The sequence below is a fragment of the Giraffa tippelskirchi genome, chromosome 12, assembly GCF_054371585.1.
Source record: "Giraffa tippelskirchi isolate mGirTip1 chromosome 12, T2T-mGirTip1v1.2.pri, whole genome shotgun sequence".
Taxonomy (NCBI): Eukaryota; Metazoa; Chordata; class Mammalia; order Artiodactyla; family Giraffidae; genus Giraffa; species Giraffa tippelskirchi.
Window position 1 is genome coordinate 91,793,388 of NC_137286.1, and position 19,659 is coordinate 91,813,046.

General features: G+C 44.0%; 1 protein-coding gene across 1 annotated transcript in view; it reads right to left on the reverse strand.

Moving 5' to 3' along the window:
• The window catches only part of LOC145528636 (guanylate cyclase soluble subunit beta-2-like), a 72,713-nt gene that overhangs the window by 37,818 nt on the left and 15,236 nt on the right, over positions 1-19,659 (reverse strand). Inside the window, 6 exon segments of the mRNA XM_081547289.1 lie at positions 3,167-3,403; positions 4,879-4,982; positions 6,672-6,783; positions 7,815-8,011; positions 9,047-9,146; positions 12,873-13,033. Coding sequence (XP_081403415.1) covers positions 3,167-3,403; positions 4,879-4,982; positions 6,672-6,783; positions 7,815-8,011; positions 9,047-9,146; positions 12,873-13,033 — 911 coding nt within the window.

The following is a 19,659-nucleotide window of genomic DNA, read 5'->3' on the forward strand; positions in this document are numbered from 1 at the left end:
CCCTGCTCGCACGGCCCAGTCGCGCTCCTCCCCTCTCCGCCGAAGGTCCTGAAAGTCCTCTCCTTTTTTTCTGTCTCCAAGTCCTCCACTCCCGCTCTGTCCACAGCAGCTCTCTCCACAGCTGCTTTTCTTACCTTGAAGGGACTCCTGTCCATGACCTCCAAACGACCTTTTCTATAACACAAGTCTTTTCCTCGCTCGGCCCTTCTGCCATTTAAGGGCGTAGAGCGAATCCTGCTTCCTGGAGGCTCACTTCTGGGGACTTTTCTGACCCTGCTTTCACTTAGATTTCTCCTGCCTCTTTCCATCTCTCCTTTAGGACTTTCACTCACCCCTTGGATGCTGGCGTTACCGCTCACCAGCTGCACTCCCACAGTGAATTTACAGAAAAACCTTGCTTCCCGGACTCAAGATACCTATTACTTTTAACAATTGATGTCTATTCTCTTATTATAAAAGCAGTAGACATTCACTGCAGAAAATGTGAAAAAGTGGAAGAAAATAATAAAAATCACCCACAATCACACCACAGATAATTACTGTTAATATTTGGGGGTATATCTTTTTACTCCCCTCAAAATGGGATAATCAGCCATCTTCTTTGTGTAATCTCAACTTTTCACTTAAATTCTGTAATAGGTATTCTTTCGTTGCATTAAATATGGATAGCTGTTATTGTTTGCTGGGTACCTGGATTATACTGTACTTTATTTAAGCAATAAGCTAACATTGATTATATTATGTCTATTTCATCATTCCAAATACAGTGAACTACCTTGAAGTACATCATTGTGCATAATTGTGGCTGTTTTGTTAAAGGATATATTCTTAGACAACAATATGCTCATTTTAAGATTTTTGATACATATTGCCAAATTGCCCTCTAAACTGTGACAGTTTAGAGTCCTTGTTACAGTGATTTATTATTATTATTGTCTATTAGGTGTTTATACATGGATGTCTGCAACTGGACTTTGTCCCATCTACAAATCTTCTTTTTTCTTAGCTCTTTTATCACAGACATTTTTAGTTCCTGCCATGACTGAGGCACACTGTGGAAGAGGATACAGCAGTGACTCAAACTGACAAAAGTTGCACTCAAGTTGTCAATACCATCTTTCCTTAATCACAGCTTTATGACCAGTTACCTAAGCAAGAAAGCTAATAATTACCCAAATGTTCTCTTTTTTAACCTCTACATCCAGTCACCAATTTCTGCCTTAACTACCTCATGAGTCTGTTCCCTCATCACCACCCCAGAGTCCCTGCTTGACTGCACTCAGCACTCTGAGCTTCCCTGCTCTCCAGGGGCGGCATCCCCTGGCCTCCCAGACTCCATCTTCTCAGCACTCTGGTCCATCCTTCACATGGCCCCGGAATGACCATTCTAAATCTCAAATCTGATCATGGTAGACACTTGAAAAATGTCTCCAACTACAGGATAAAGCTCAAGTCCTCATCTTACCAGCCTCTTCTCGCATCATTCCACTCTAAAATTCAATCAGGGTTCCCAGAACATGGCATTTTCCTCTCAGATGGCTCCACCACTCTGCCTGTGTTTATGCCTACAATACCTACTAGTCCAAAAGAAAGCTCAAAATATGTGCACCTTGTAGCATACTAAAAAATTAATTCAAAATGGGTCAAAGACCAAATGTAAGAGCTAAACCTATAAAACTCTTAGAAGAAATCATAAGAAAAGTTTCATGATGTTGGATTTGGCAGTGATTTCTCTGATATGACACCAAAACCACAGGCAACAAAAGGAAAAATAGGTAAATTGGAGAATATCAAAATTAAAAGCTTGTGTGCAAACAATACAATCAACAGTGAAAAGAAAACACACAGGGTGGGAGAAAATATTTGCAAATCATAAAGGGCTAATATCCAGAATATATGCAGAATTCTTACAGCACAACAATAAAATCCAAACAACCTGATTGAAAAATGGGCAAATAATTTGAATAGACATTTCTCCAAAGAAGATATACAAACGGCCAAGAAGCACATGAAAAATGCTCAACATCACTAATTGTTAGGGAAATGCAAACTAAAGCCATAGTGAGATACTACTTCATACTCATTAGGATACTATTATCAAAAAAAAAAAAAAAAAAACCCAAAACAAACAATGACAGAAAAGAACAAGTATCCATGAGAAAGTGGACAGGTTGGAACCCTTGTGAACTACTGATGGGAATATAAAATGGTGCAGCAGTTATTGAAGACAGTATGGCAGTTTTTCAATAAATTAAAAATAGAATTGCCATGTGATCCAGCAATTCCTCTTTTGGATATATACTGAAAGGAACTGAAAGTAGGAACTTGATGAAACATTTGTACACCCATATTCCCAGGACCATTATTCGTTATTCAAAAAGTGGAAGCAACGCAACGATCCATTGACAGATGAGTGAATAAGTAAAGTATAGTTTATACATGTGGGAATAATATAATAATAATTCAGCCTTAAAAAGGAAGGGAATTCTGATATGTGACAATGTGGATGAACCTTGAGGATGTTATGCTAAGTGAAAAACGACTGTCACAAAAGGACAATATGATTCCATTTATATTAGGTACATAAATTAATCAGATTCATAGAGACAGAAAGCAGAGTGGTGGTTGTCAGGACGTGGGGTTGGGGAAAACGAGTTGGTGTTTCATGAGCATAGAGTTTCAGTTTTGCAAGATGATTAACTTCTGGAGATGGATGGTGGTGTTTGCACAACTTTGTGAATGCACTTACCACTACTGAACTGTACACTCAAAAAGGGTTAAAACGGTAAACTTCACATTCTGTAAATTTTACATAATTGAAACAAAGCCAAAACAAAAATGTGTGCCCTATTAACAGTAGGGCAGATGATCACGTTACCATATAAAGGACAGACCATTACTTGAGTACAAATAGTACCACCTGAATTCTGAAAATTCTGGTAACAGAGACCAGAACTTTATAATTACATATAATTATAATCAGAGTTCCTTTATGCCTAAACTAGACATGGTTTGAAGAAATAAAATATATTGCTACCAGATGAAGCCAAATGGAAAAAACATACGCTGCTGTCAATGTAGTCCCCCAGTTTTTAGCCAACAGTTTTGAGGAAATTAGAAAACTGCTTCTTCCCTTTCTGTCTGGTCTCCCAGGGCAGAGAGCAACCCGGAGGAGCAAGTTACTACCTCGGAGTTTGAGCGCGGGCTGACCTCTCCAGGCTGCAGGCAACATCTCCCTGCGCGCCTTCAGGACAAGTTAACTGTTGATACATTTGCAGATGCTGAAAATGTTGAAGGTGACTTGGGGATGGACAATGGAGAAGTACTCATCTAATTGAATCTTCTGGGTTTGGAGACCCAGGACGTATTTCTGAATGCTCACTCCAGCTTGTTTGACCTGCAGCTATCCACAGGGGACACACGTGAGACCGCAGAAGAGAGAGCAGGCTGAACAGTAACCATTCCCCTAGAAATCACACACCCCACCATGCTTTATGAAGGGGATGGAATAAATACCGCGGTAGTAATGAAACATTTAAAAGGCAAACCTGCAGCTGATCTCTGAAAGAGAAAAGAACAGCATGGGAGTGCCTGAAAGCACATTTATTTCTTGACTCACAAGAAAGAGGTTAAAGCTGTCCATGGGGATAATAGTTCTTTCCTAGCTTTAGTCCTCTCTCCTGTCTTTGCCTCTTTGGAATTAACTAATAAGGGAATGAGAAAATTCTGTAGCTTGGACCTGACACCCAGATCTGGGTGAAGAAAGGAATTCATGATGGAGATGGAGTCACCTTTCACTGCCATCTCCAGGGAACACACAGAAGGAAAAAACAAAATAAGTGTATGTCCTTTACATAAAAAGTCCAGTGCCAACCCAGGTTATCCAGGAACACTTAAATTAACTTCACTCTGTTAGGCTATAGAAATCAACCTAACCATATGGAATAAGGGTCATTAAATTGTCTATTTCTATGGCCCAAAACCTAAAAAGAAAGGGAGTGTTTAAGTAGATCAGAATTGTAAATGTTAATAGTAGCAGTAATAACAATAATTAATACTAATATCCCCATGGCATTGGGGGAAACTCACAGTACATAGCTTTATAATGTATAGTTATTTCATACAGGGGTGTTTGATTTTCTCAGATCATAAATTCTTTGCAGCCAGAGATGACCCTCACGTGGTGTTTACTCAAACATCACAGAATCTGTATCCAGCATCTACTGGTAAGGGATTATGTGACATATATATGCATTCACATAAATATCAAAGGAAGTCAGAATGGCTGAAGGCATTTTTAACTGGCAATTTTTGGACCAAATTTATTTTGCCCTTAAATGAGTTTATAATTCAATTTTATCAATCAATTTTATCCAAAGAAACTGACCACACTTAAATGGTCACTGCCCACCACCCCTCCCACAGAACAGTGGACACAGGCCTCTCCCCCCTCGCCCCCCCCACCCCCGCCCTTCAAGATGCAGAAAGACAAAACTCAGCCATCCACGGTGGCCGCAAAGATGGGGAGTGGTCACATTTAGAATCCCACCCTGCCACTGCTACTGTTGGCTTTTGTCTCTTGCAGGAGTGACTTCAGCGTCCCTTCCCTTTTCTCTAATGGCAAATTTGCTCATGCACCCACTGGTTCAAATCCCCTGGAACTGCTCCCTTCTGCACCCATCAAGAAGATGCTGCATTCTGGTTTCTGGAAGATGCCACAATGGAAAGGAAGGCAGCAGTCCTGCCAGGCTAAATCCTAGCCTCCCAAACCCTGGGTACTCCTTGGGGACTTGAAAGTCCCCACCAGCTGTCAAAGACTATGAGACTTACTCCCCTCCCCAGCCTATCCCCTGTTCAAGAGAGACAAATCCCCCTTACTGATTCATCAAATACCACGTGGAAGGGAAAAGCAGTACAGAAGGTCTTCTCTTCTATCCAGAGCCGCTCAGGATAAATCGGCTCAAAGGTGTCCCTGAGATGCCCTGGATGGAGAAAAAGAATCCCGTTCATTCACAGACAACACTCGGGCCACCAACCCCAGAGACTATCTCAAACGTTTTCCCAGCAAAGCACAGTCCTGCCCCTCAGCATCCCAAGATCCCTCAGCATCTCCAGATGGCCATGGCAATTCTGCTTCCAAATTAAAACAAACAGAAAACTTGCTACCAGGTTGAGAAGCGCCCCCCTGTCCCCTGCCAAGTTTCTGCCCGCCGCTCAAGGGTTCCTGGGCCAATTGAGTGTGTCTCGCCATGAAAACAGGGCCGGCATTGAAACGCTGACAGCCAGACAATGAGCTCGCCCAGCACAGCGCGGGCGCCCGGCCGGCGTCAGGGACATTTGCCATGGAGCTCTGCAGACTGACAGTTTTGGGTGGCACATGAAAGTTTCATCCAACAGCCCTATTTGGCAGGGCGTGGAGATTCGAAACAGAGCCTTTTTGATATGAAAATCTCCTAGACAAAGGATGTCAATTGCATGTTTGACTCGCTTGCAGGGGCTTGAAGGACTCAAAATGCAGTCCTTTGAGCGCAGCTGATCTTCTCACAGACACATGTCATCACGACCCATGGTTTATGACCGGGGGTCTCGAGCCCCCTGTTCTGACTCAGCTCTTAGGTGCTGATCATGAGACCAGACATCAGCAGGGGCGCACCTTCGAAAGCCTGATACCTTCGCTTCACAGGTAGAAGGTGGAGCACTTAGGCTCCCCAGGGACACGGCCAGAAATCTGTGATCCTAGCTCACGACCCAGTGTCCTTCACACGCCTGGACATCATGGGTTTTATCTACAAACTTCCGGGCCAGAAATGCCTCACAGTCCCGAAGGCCTGAGGAGCTGCGGCAAACTCCTGCTCTTGATACTACGTCGTCATTCATCTGCCTCCTCTTCAACACGGTCACCAGCGGGAGCTCAGTCCTGTTCCCGCTCCAGGAGCTTCCCCAGATTGCAGGGGAGACCGTGCCTCCATGTCACCCCCAGCACAAGTCAAAGGGGCAAAGGAGAGCAAGTTAGAGCTAGTGTTTTAAAGCTATAAACCATGCCCACCAAATCCAAGCTCTGCAGAAATCAGTGACCATCCTCAGGATTCATGCCAGGTGGGTCTTCCACCAGTTTGTACCCTACCCCAAAGGGATTAACCTTCCGTACCTGTTTCCCATTGCTTCTCAGGAAATGGGGTGGTTTTTTTGGGGTTTTTTTTTTTTTTTTTGAGTATAGTTGATTTAAAATGTTGTGTTAGTTTCTGCAGTCACAAGGTGAGGTGAAAGTCGCTCTATCATGTCCAACTCTTTGTGACCCCGTGGACTGTAGCCCACCAGGCTCCTCTGTCCAAGGAATTCTCCAGGCAAGAGTACTGGAGTGGGTTGCCATTTCCTTCTCTAGGGGATCTTCCAGACCCAGGGAGTAAACTGGTCTCCTGCATTGCAGGCAGATTCTTTCCCATCTGAGCCACCCTGCTGTACACCGTAGTGAATCCATTATACGCATGCATATATCCCCTCTCTTTTAGATTATTTCCTCTGAAATGCTTTCAATTGATTTAATAAACCAGATGAATCCAGGGCTGAAAAAGAAATCAGTGACATCCTGATGATAGAGGACTTGGCCCATTTTTGTGCAGGAAACAATCACCCTGGTCTCAGAGCTGAGGTCAGGAGAAGAGACCACTCACCTTTTCCAAACATGACTATGCTCCTTATAACTTCCTAGTGGGACTTTTTCACGGCATGAACAGAGACACTCAAATATTTCTCTTTCATCCTAAGGAAAGCTGCCTCCGGGGCCTGCAGATAGCAGGGAGAGAAGCATATACCTCTTGTCAAGTGACTGGTCATGTGACAGGAGGTGCATGAGCCCCTTTGGCTAGGATGGGGCCAGAGGAACAATGGGGCCATGCAAGGTCAACTTTAGCAAGATTTCATAAGCCCCAAGGCTGTTATCCAATTAATACTCATGCTGTTTCTCCACCAAAGGCAGCAAGAACTTATTATAAAATCTCAAGGGGGCTGGTGTTGGTGACAGGAAAATCACCCAGTGACTTCTCTTCCTGTAGGTGAAGATTCTGCAGTGAGCAAAGCAAGCTTTGAACACCCTGAGATGCAAACATTGTGTGCTCCAGGAATCACAGGCTTCTTTGGATATTCCTATGAGCTCTGTGGACCCAGAGAGCCATGCCACCTGATAGATGTGATAAATAAACTGACAATAGTCACTCCACAAGCTGCAATCAAGGCAGCCAATCGCAGGCTTCTGAGTTCACTCCAGCCCCCAGACTGGCCCCAGCTGCAGAAATGGGCACTTAGGACTTGAAAGGTCAATTTGCATCATGGGAATTGCAAAATAAGCCACAAGCTCCAAATTTCAAGGCCTTTATGTTGGTATTTTTTTAACAGGCAAAAATGTTCCAGGCTAAGGTCCATTCCCAAAGAGCCTCCCAATTTTTATTCAAATGACCTTAACCCAGTGGTTCTCAACCAACAGTAACTTTGTTCCCCACCCCTACCCTGAGGAGTGCAGGGTACTCCGTGGCAGTGCCCAGAGGCATTTTTGATTGCCACAACCTGCGATGGTGGGGGAGAGTTGGGTGCCACTATCATCTAGTGCGTAGACTAAGGAGGCTGCTAAACTCCCACAGGACAACCCATCATAATGAAGAATTAGCTGGTCCAAAATGTCAGCAGGGCTGAGACTGAAACATCCTGCCCTAACTCCACTTTTAGAAGGTCCAGTTGATTCTGTTCTTTGCATCGATTGTTCTAAGACTGGTCGCTCCCCAGAGAAACTGTGCTTTCTGAAAACACAGCACACCCAGTACCTCTTGGTCTCTTTGGCTGTCCTGACTGCCTTGTGATCCCTTTGGCTTTGCCCTTCTCATCTGTCTGTGTGACTTTTGCACAATCAGAAACACCACATGCTCCTTCTTCCCCGTCCTCTCCTCCTCCTGATTCATGTCAAGGATGTCCATGGTCACATCAGTGTCGAAGAAGTCCTTGGCCACAGCTTCAGTGATCCCTGCAGCAGAAGGGCAGGTTGAGGGAAGGCAGAAGGCAAAATCTTAAAGCAAATCAAGTTATACAACTTTTGATGAATATTCCAGAGTCCACCAAGCCCAGGCCCCGTGTCAAAGCAGGCAGCACACGACAGATTAATAAACTAAAAATAATAACTTAAAGGTGGAGATTTCTATAACTAGGCACTAAATATATCCCCACCACTCTTATTTCTAGTTTGGCATCTATTCATTGGTTTGTTTATTCCAGGAAGGCATGCAACTCATTAAACAAACTCTGGAGAAAATATAAGAAAAATTCAACTATAAAAGTATTAACGATCATGTTTTTAAAAGTGTTCCTCTGGGAATCTATCCCAGGGTTCTAATATAAAACATCAGAAAAGCATGCATGAAGATGTTCATTTCAGCACTGTTTGCAATAGCAAAAGAGTAGAACCCACTGAAAATTCAACAATAGGTGACTAGTTAATTACGATATGTAATATGATTCAGCCATTGAAGTGGCTTCCCTGGAGGTCCCAGTAGTTAAGACTTTCCCTTCCAATGCAGGGGGGTGTGGGTTTGATCACTGGTCTGGGAGCTAAGATCCCACATGCCTCTTGGCCAAAAAACCAAAACATAAAACAGAAGCAATATTGTAACAAATTCAATAAAGACTTGAAAAATGATCCACAGCGAAAAAAAAAAAAATCTTGAAAAACAATAAAGATTGAAAATCTGAAAGGGTACCTTTTCTATAATACTGAATACAACAAAATGATACAAGATAATATGCAGTTATCACAATTATGTGAAAACCCACATGATGAAAATGCTGAAATGAAAATCATTCCTTAATTTGGTACTTGGAAACTTATTTTAAGGCTCAACGTTGGGAGTTATGGTCAAGATAGCAAAAAGTCAGGCTGCAAAAGAGATGAGAGTTGAACTTCCTACCCACAGCCGACTCTTACTCATCCTGGGGAATCTGTGGGGAAAGACATCCTTAGTCCGTAGACCTCACAGCTCTGGGTCTGGTTAAGCCATCCCCATGCCTGGTACAGTGTGGCACAGACAGCTTCCATCAGAGTAGTAATGGAGAGGCATCTTCCCCTCTGCCCCGCTCTCCACACGAAAGGATGGTGCGTTCATCTCCTGTTTAAAAGACACAGCACATTTTTCCCGGTGGATACGGGTTGTCTAAATTATGCTCTTGAGACTTTGTGAAGCAACAGTACTTACTCATCATGTCACATAGAACTGTATCCCCAAACCCCTTCCAATCACATCCTGTGGAGAGTGGCCTAGGTCCCTACAGGTCCTTAGAACAGTCAGGGAGGAAATTTCTACACCTCTAGAGTAGGCTAGGGTCTTTGACCCTTGTCTAGCAGGAAGAAGTTTCATAAGAAAAGACCTCCAGCCCCATACCCCTTAAGAACAAGGGTATAGAGTCTCTCCAGGGGAATGAGACAGCCTGGGACCCTTTGCTGCAGTTGCTGCAATGCTTGCACCTATACACACCTCTCCTCAAGCAACAAAATACAAAGAAACTGTATGGGGCTAAAAATAACCATGTGCATGCAAGCAGTTGGGGCAAATGCTGGACAAAAGATACAAAGAGACCAAAAATCCCCTACCGCTACTTCTGAAGAGCCAGGAGCAAAAACTGGGTGTCAGGAGCAAAAGCAGGGTCCTGAACATGCCCCTGCACTCAACACCACCAGAGGGGTGGGCAAAACGCCTAAGCCAGCCCCCCAGCTCAACCCCTGGGTAACACCCCTACCCTCACCCCATATGAGGAACAAGCTTTGCTCCCTTTGGGGAGTAGGCAAGCAAGGGAACCTGTTATTTGTTCTTGCTCCCCCTGCTTCAGTGTTCATAAGTTCAGTCGTGTCTGACTCTGTGAGATCCTATGAACTGTAGCCCGCCAGGCTCCTCTGTCGGTGGGATTCTCCATACAAGAATACTGGAGTGAGTTGCCATGCCCTCCTCCCCTGCCGCAGTAGGGGCTCCGATAAAGCCTTGCCCCCTCCCCAAAAAAAACCCACGATTTTTCAGCCCCTTAAAGTTGGGAATTTTATATTATACCTAATCACCTAACCAACTCTATATGCAAGTATTGTTGCTATTGTTGTTTAATCACTGAGTCATGTACAACTCTTTTGTGACCCCCTGGACTGTAGCCTGCCAGGCTCCTCTGTCTGTGGGATTCTCCAGGCCAGAATACTGGAGTGGGTTGCCTTTTCCTTCTCCAGGGGATCTTCCTGACCCAGGGCTTGAACCCATGTCTTCTGCATTGGCAGAAGGATTCTTTACCACTGAGGGACCAGGGAAGCCATGTGCAAAGAGGAGGAAATTGAGGCTCAGGGAGTTTAAGGCCAAATTCACTGTAGAACATCTTGACCCCCAAATGAGTCTTTCTACCATGCCTCGCTGCTTCTATCTATACTCCAAGGGGTGGCTGGCTGCGTGCTTGGCCTGTGACCAAGTGACTGTGAGCATCTTCAGTCTGAATGATCAGGATCTTGGAGGAATTGGCATGTGGAGAAAAGTTCATCTCTTGCTCTGGAAATATAAGGCCATCTGTGCTGCAGTGTTGCACATCTGAAAAATCAAGGCTACATCCAAAGAGACCATCTTGCTCTGGGAATAAATGTTGACATCCAAGTATGTACCATCTCATGATAGACGGTGCCAGGATGTCAGGATAATCCCTAGGGATGTTTGAAAAATCATGGGTGTTTTTTGGGGGGGGATGTCTAGGGGAATCCCTGAGAGAAGCTCTTCTCTCGCTCACTTGAGTAGTAAGCAGCTCAGCACCCGGGTTCACAGCTTTTGGCCTGAGTGAGGGAAGAGATCAAGGAAGTGGGTTCCTTCTGAGATTTTTGTTCTCTTCCATAGTGGTGGTGGTAGTGGGGGGTGGGGGTGAGAGAGTCAGAAGGAGGTAAAGAGGGGGTGCTCGTTAAAATGAGGGTTTTTCCCCAAGTATCTCTTTCCAAAAGCATATACATAGAGTATGGATGTGCATGTTTGCATTTGAGTAATCTGAAGAAGATTTGAGGCAGCACAATGTAAAAATACGATAAAACAGAAAAAGGTTACTTAAAAAAAATTATATCCTATTCCTACCTAGTGAAAAATAATAATAGAATGCAAAAGGGCTGAAATGAAACACAAGCTTTTGCTACCACTTCTACACTCACTTCGCACCCAAGCCTCAGCCAATTCCTAGACACAGTTCTTGAAGCTGGTGTTTTAATCCTTCTGATCATGTCTCCAACTCTCTGAATATTAGTATTATGCTCTTATAATTTACTCGAAATGTGGTTTTATGAAAGTGGAGAATCAGGTCAATGGGAAAATACTGAGAATCCAACCAGAACATTGTTTTTGGAGACAGACACACCTGGGGATGGGTCTTGACTCAGCCCCCACAACCTGGGCAATTTGGGGCAGTTACTTTGCCTTTCTGGACCTCAATTTTCTCATCTGTATAATGGGAAAAATAAGAGTGCCTAATCATAGGGGTAAGAGGATAATTCAATGTTTATACACTATTTAGCCCAACATCTGTTTCATAATTGGCACTCAAATGAAGGTCAGCTAAAAAATAACAAGATTAATGGCACAGTTAAAACCAGAAATACAAGCCTTAAGATTCTGCCAAATTACTAGAGATAGACAAAGAAAAAGTCAGCTTTATCTTATTGTATTTTTGCTTGAAGAGATCATCTATAATCTTTTGCCCACATATCTATCAGATATCATTGCATACATTTTATTTCAGCTCATATAACATTTATATATTTTATTTATCTCATTATGTGCAAAATGTCCTCACTGATGCCAGAGAAGTTCTAGTCTATTGCTTCTCTCGTTATTGTATAATTGCTAAGTTGTGTCTGGCTCTTTTGCAACCCCATGGACTAGCCCACCAGGCTCCTTTGTCCATGGGATTTCCCAGGCAAAATGTTGGAATGACTTGCCATTTCCTTCTCCAGGGGATCTTCTCGACCCAGGGATCAAACCCTCACCTCTTGCACTGCAGGCAGATTCTGTACCACTGAGCCACCTGGGAACTCCTTCAAGAGTAGTCTGAGCATTCAATATAGAAATGGTGAAGAAAAAGCTTAGCAAACTGTAAAGGGCCCTAAAAACAAATATCAACTCTTTTTATATAAAATAATAAGCTATTATTATGACATGTGCAAATGCCACTTTGCCTCTTTAATACGGCATTTTCTTTTTTAAAAAAGAAAAAGTGAGTCTGGCCATTTAAATGTCCACCAATGCCTACAAACAAGAAAACCAAGAACTGAACTCCAGAAGGACAGATCCCAGTAGGGAAATCAGTTTAGCACCTCAGGCAATCACGCCATGGGTTAATCAGAGTTGGGTGGTATCCGATTCCAGCTCTTGGCCCTGTCAAGACATTGCGTCTAATACATGAATAAATGAAACTGGCTGCACAAGTTATTTATCAGCTCCTTCCAGGCCAGGAAACCTGAGGAGAGATTTTGCAAATCCACTGAAACCTGACTGGTTCCCAGTCTTTGTTCCCGTTGTGATCAGTCTTTAAATCTCCTGGACTTAGTGTCAACCCCCCAGCAGCTACCATCAGCAGGGGCCGTCCCCCAGCACAAAGTTGAACTCTCCAGCTTGCCCTTCTTTGATCGTTGCGGCCAGTTTATAAAAGGAGCCAACAGGTTTTCATTTTCCATTCGTTCTCCCAGAAAACTCAGCCCACTGATGCCATGTACCAAGGATTCCACAGGCCCCTGGCAACTGCAGCTTCTTAGGGGAGCTGGTGAGATGACCCAGGACTGCTAGAAGCACTCGCTTCCTCTCAGGGCCAGTGAGCTCTGACCCAGATGGGCTTACCTGATAGGAGTGTGCCAGGTAGCTGTGGAGGGCATCTAGGTTTTCAATAAACTCCGTGAGGTTTCCTCCCAGTGTCTGTAACATCTGGTCATAGGCAGACATTTTGCAGAGTTTAAAGAAGTATTCCCCAAACAACTTCAGAATGGCTTCCATGGAGACCCATGTGGAACCCAAAATACAAGCCCCGGCCAGGTGAAATACTAAATTCCATTCGTGTCTTTTCCAAAGGCGATGAGCCCCTGGGAAGAGACCTTCTGAAAAGTGCATGGACACATGTGGAATTGTTCCTTCCTCTTTCCTTCTTCCACCCCTCCTTTCCTGCTATTAATAAATCTAGCTTGTTCAAGGTGAGAAAAAAACAGCTGTGTTGTGGGCCCCCTAGGCTCGAGCTCTGAGCAGGTGCCTCCTGTCACCTGCTGGGAAAACACAACCCCAGAGGCCTCCCCATCCCTGGGACCTCTATCAGGAGGGCTGGGCTGTTTGCAAGAGGCAAAGGTGTGTCTTAAAGTGGCAGTGGCAGCCTTGTGCAGAAACACTGTCTGCTTGACTCTTAGGTTCTATAAAGGTAGAAAAATCCATGAAGTTGCTGTTCCAGACACCGGTTATTTTGGTTTTGGCCATCCCGTTCTGTTCATAGGAAAGGACCTCTGACTGTTCCTCGAGCAAGCATCTTGGCTTTGGGTGTGGTCTTTCCCATCCCTGCTGGGCTTGGGGCTTCCTCTAGGATTGGTAGTTGGGAATGCTTGTCTAGCAGAAGACAAAGGTCACTTTTCAAAACCAACCCCTGGGTTGTGTAGTTAGACAGTTTCCCCTCAGTGAATTTAGGATTCCCCGAGTTTTCTAAGTCACAGGATGTCAGGAATATGTAGGAAATGACAAGACAACGCATGAAAGAACTAAACACAAGTCATAGATGCCTTAGCATATTTTTTGACAGTGTATAGGAGAGTCTAAAACACGCTTAGTAGTCTGTCTTTTGTGTAGCAAATAAAGGGCAATAAGGAAATACACATCTATCTGCTTATTTGGGCAAAGATAAATACCAGAAGCTACTGAGATTGGTTGTCTACAGCAGTCGTCCTCAAACTTTTTGGCACCAGGGACCTGTTTCGTAGAAGACAGTGTTTCTACAGACCAGGAAGTGGGGGGGATGATTTCAGTTTTATTCAAGCACATTTATTTTGTTTCTATTATTATTACATCAGCTCCACCTCAGATCATCCGGGATTAGATCCTGGAGGCTGGGGACCCCTGGCATACAGGGCAGTGGGAATGGGTAGAAATGGAACAGTCGTGGAGTGTACGCGTACAGGGAGGGGCACTTCTCCGAGCAAAATTTTTGCACAATTCTGGTTTGGGGAATCATGTTGCTGATTCTTACACTTGAAGAAATAAATAAGGATAGGGAAAACTCTAAGATGGAATACAGACAGAAACAAATGAACAAAAGACTATTTCAACAGAATAGTTCTGAATAACCTCATACCCCAGGGGACAACCAAATAGCCCAGGGGGCAAAAAAATAGTCAACTCTGAACATAGGATTCAGACTCTGTTCTTTAGGCTAAAGACAAAACGAACTTTAAATAAATATTTGACTATAGTGAGTAGGCTTCCTTCCCACAGCGGTGTGAGTTAACAAATCTGAAATGACTTTCTGATCACCCAAGGATTAAACCTATAAGTAAAAATGTGGGAAATGATGAGAGCCAGGTTTCTCTTTGTATGAGAAAGAAGAAGAGTAGAAGGAAGCCTGTGGTGTAGATTAGGAAAGCTACCCTGAGAAGACCACAGAACCCATCCCAGCTTCAGACAGAGATAGATAGATAGATAGATAGATAGATAGGTAGGTAGATAGATAGGTAGAAGGGAGGGAGGAAGGAGAGAGAGAAAGGAAGAAAGGAAGATGGGTGGATGGTGTGTGTGTTCAGGGTTCCTTGAAGAAATGGCAGATTTCAGAGCTGGTGCAGGAAAATGATGAATTTATAACATCTTGTCATGCCAGAAAGTAAAGAAGTGATCAGAGAATGATGGGGACATGACCAAAGGACATAAAGACCAGCTTGGAGGGGCTCTCACTGGCTAAATCTTGGAGAATTTGAGCATTAAAATAACAAAAATATAAGATTATAGCCTATTTAAAAAAATAAGAGTAAAGAGTTCACACTGGTATAGATAGGGAAAATTCTTCCTTATAGTAGAAATTCAACTAATGAATTAAAAGGAATGATATGCCTAGAAAAAAAAAATCACCATTTGACCACATTATAATTATTGATTCAAATAAGAATCACCAGTGAATACTAAAATTAGGGAAGGGAGAGTTTGAGAAGCAACAAGATATAGACATAGTCTGAAAGTATCTCTCACAAGATACTAACTTCAAAGGGGGAAAAATAATAACTTTACAACAGAGAAACCTGGCAGATTCCATGTAAACCAAGCAATCAAATTAGCACCACTAATGGGACAAATAGGCATAAGATATCTCCTATGATGAACTGGGAAGGACAAAACATAACCCTCTGGTCTTCCTGCCAAGCAAGTATAGCCTGAACTGAATCACAAGAACACAGCAGATGATCCTGAACTGAGGGACATGCTACAGCACAGCTGGCCAAGAGGACTTCCCTGGTGGTCCTGTGGTTAAGATCTTGCCTTCCAGCGTAGGTGCGCAGGTTCAATCCCTGGTCAGGCAACTAACTCTCACATGCCTCATGGCCAAAAACAAAACAAAACAAAAACTTCATAAAAACAGAAGCAATATTATAACAAAATAAAAAAAGACTTCAAAAAAAAATGATCTACATCAACAAAAAAATAAAAAAATAGCTGACTAGAACTTTCTAAATATGTCAACGTTATAACACACAACGACTCAGGGACTGTTCCAAACTAAAGAAAGTCAAAGAAATGTGACAACCAACTTGATCCAGGGTTTTCTTTGTCCTACAGGACATTACTGGGAAAGCTGGGAAAATCTCAATCAACTCTGTAGGTTAGATAATAGCACCATAGCAACATTCATTTCCTGAACTGAACTGGTTACATAAGAGCACTTTTGGAATAAAGAGACATCATTTTCTTAACATACCAACGATTCAGGAAAAAAATATAGATATAGAGAGAAGGATAGAGCCAACGTGGTAAAATGTTAACACTTCGGGAATATGGATGAAGAGCGTACGGCAATTCTTTGTACTATTCTTACAATCCTTCTGTGAGTTTGAAATCACGTCAAAGTAAAAAGGTTTCACTGATTGTCCTGAAAAAACCTTAGGAAATCTAACATCCGAAGACCAAAGTTCCAGGTACCGCTGGCTCCTGGGTCTCTGGAACATTCTGAATTTTGCTAGGTAGAATCAGGGCATTATGATTATGCCTTCAAATGCCTTTATCTTGTTAGAGATTCATACTGAAATATTTACAGGTACAATTATGGGAAACCTGAGATTCGCTTGAAGATTTTCCAGCAAAAACAAAACCAGAAATAAAGATGGAGGAACCACAGAGAAGAAACGAGATTGGCAAAATATGAATACTGATTGAAGCTGGGTGAAGAGGATGCAGGCTTCAGTGTGCAATTCTCTTGATTTCTGTGCGTGTGTGTGTGTGTGAAAAATTCTATTAAAAAGTGGGAGTTTTTTTTTAAATAGAAGCATTTTTTGATGGCAGGAAAATAACAGTCACAGAGTGTCTGTTCTCGGCTTCCCAGGAGAGAGAGAGCTGTAGGGCCTTCTGGGAAGCTTTTCAGTTGGAATGATGTATAAGCTCAAACTTTCTGACTTAACAAGCTTGGCTCTTCGGCTTTACCAGGAAATGTTTACTTCTTGCTGGGCGACAGCTCGAGGGACTAGAAAGAGCAGAGGTAGGCTGTGCAGGGTGGGTGGCAGGAGGGGACGCCTGCTAAGGCCCAGTGGAGGCCCAGAGCCGCTGCCACCCACACTGGGCCTTCTGGGCAAAGGGCCCTCTCCAGGCTGGCCTGCCCACAACCTCTGCCCGCCTCCCGTCACCCAGAAACAAGTGACAAGAACTGCTCCTGATGGTGACCCACACGAGGCACCCAGAAAAGCACGTGCTCTTCCACAAGACAGGGGAGGGACTGCCAGGCATTTTTGAGATTTTTTTCCTTTGAAAATGGGTCTTTTCCCCCCAAAGCTTGGGTATCCAAAGGAATAAGCTTCAGATACCATTCTTCTAGAGCACTCTTCTTCTCAACAATATTACTTCAAACAGGCATGAGATAACGGATGGGAAAATCTTCTGCGAGGAAGTAGAGGCCTTTAAGAAAGGGAGAGGGGGACTGCCCTGGCAGTCCAGGTGGTTAAGACTCCAATGGGTGGGGCACAGGTTTCAATCCCTGGTGGGGGAACTAAGATCTCACATGTCGAAGGCAAAAAAGAAAGAAAGGAACAGCTCTCCATGATGGTACCATAGGTTATACGGAGGAAAAGTGAAAGCGTTAGTCACTCAATCATGTCCAACTCTTTGCAACCCCATGGACTGTAGCCCACCAGGCTCCTCTGTCCATGGGATTCTCCAGGCAAGAATACTGGAGTGGATTGCCACGCCCTCCTCAAGGAGATCTTCCCAACCCAGGAATTGGGCCCAGGTCTTCCACGTTCAGGCAGATTCTTTACTGTCTAAGCCACCAGGGAAGCCCCACAAGGAGGAAACAGATTCTTAATTGGGGGGGGGGGTTGATTCCTGGTACAGCAATATGTTTATCAGGTAGTAGGAAAAAAAAAAGAACTGGGAAATGGATGCAGGCAGCTCAGGCAGGAGACCGTCTACAGCTGAGGTGCTGCTTCACTCACGCCTGGTATGAGCTGCCTGCTTCCTGGTGAGCTTTGGAGCAGAGAAGTCTGCCCACCAAGGGGTCCACCGGTTGGGCTCAGGAGGGAGGGGCCTACTTTGTTGAGTGGCAGGTACTTTGCTCACATTATCGAACTTCATCTTTAGGATAACCACCCGATGTAGGTGCTGTAGGTACCAGCAATGTTTACCAACGAGGAATTTGCCCCAGGTCACCCTCTTAGGGGATGATGTAGCCAGGAAGCGCACCCAGGGCTGACCAGTTCCAAAGATCTTGCCAGGAACATCCCTGGTGGTCCAGCGGTTAAGACTCTGCACTCTCAATGCAGGAGCCCGGGTTCCGTCCCAGGTCAGGGAACTAGATCCCACATGTCACAACTGAGACCCGGCACAGCCAAATAAATAAAAATAAATGTTGTTTACAAAGAAAGCAGTCCACTGCTCCTCCCGCCTACCGGCTGCTGTGCTGGCCTCGGCATCAGGACACCTGAGTTGTATCCCCGTTTTTGGTTTGTCACAGGATCTGGGCTGTTTATTCCACCTCAGAGAGTCACAGTAAAGATCAAATGGTAACGCCTGATTTCAGGACCTTGTAAAATGTTATGTGGTTCTTCTTCTTTTTAAAGACCTAGGTGCAGAGAAGGCTTGCTGGCACTTGCTGATGGCTAACTGTTGAAATGCGTTTTACTGCTGGTTTCTTAGCGGGCGAAGTCTAGACGGGCACAGCTGTGCCAAATGGCTGTGGTGTGTTGTTTTGAATTTTGTCACTTCAGATCACTAATAACCCACTTACACGCTAAGTAGGCACTTATTCATACACAGAACAATTCTTATGCAAGGCTCAACCTGCCATCTGGTGCCTTCCTGAATTATGCTAATCAGAAAGCACAGAGCTATGCAGCGGCAGAGGGGCCTGGAAAAGTCCCAACAATTCCTTAAAGGTAGAGAGATGGCATTCTGGAGCCCGTTCACAAGGCAAAGTACTAACTAACACTTTGTAACGGAGCATGCGCTTTTCCTTTGTCTAAGGGAAGAGGTTGTCTCGACTGACCAATGTCTTTTGTTAAACAATGAAATGCCCTTCCTGCAGACTTCTCTCCTCCATCAGGGGCTTGCTCTCTCTGATTTATGGAAAATAGATAGACAGACAGGACATTCACCCAGATCTATCTGATTCCAAAGGCTTTTCTAGAGACCTAGTACCCACCCAGTAGGTGGGTACTATTTATATACGTCTATGGTGGGTGCATACATGCACATTCAGTCATGTCTGACTCCTTGCAACCCCACGGGCTCCTCGTCAATGGAATTTTCCAGGCAAGAATACTTGAATGGGTTGCCATTTCCTTATCCAGGGTATCTCACCCATGTCTCTTGCATCTCCTGCATTGGTAGGTAGGTTCTTTACCAGCGAGCCACTGGAAGACCCATTATCTGAATCTATATTGGTATAGCTATACCTACAGATATATCTATATATACCTATAGATTGATAAATAGATATGAAGAGAGAGAGAAGCCACACAGGCCATGCTTCCCAGGACCATCCTGATTCTAACTCTCATGCATGCGTTTACTCAATTTTGAATCCCAACTTTTTATGTGAAAAATGCATTTACCATACCTATACACCCTTTCAGGGATAGGCCAACAGATGTTACTGAGAGGAAAATACTCTTCTGATTTTCAAGCTAGACAGAGAGAAATCACAGCACTAGACTTTGGCCTTTGGTAGGAAGGCAACGTGCGTCAGCCTACATGTTGGTCTTGTTGCTGCCTCTAAACGTATTGGTTGGTTTGGAAGTGTGGGTAGGCGTGTGATGGGATCTCTCTGGTTAAAGTACTGCTACACCACATGGCGTCCACAATCACACATAGTCACCAAAACAGCCTGGGTGTGATATTACAGGTATGTAGTATTTCTTTCTGGACACATAAATACTAATTAGAATTCCTGTGCTGGTCTGCTAGG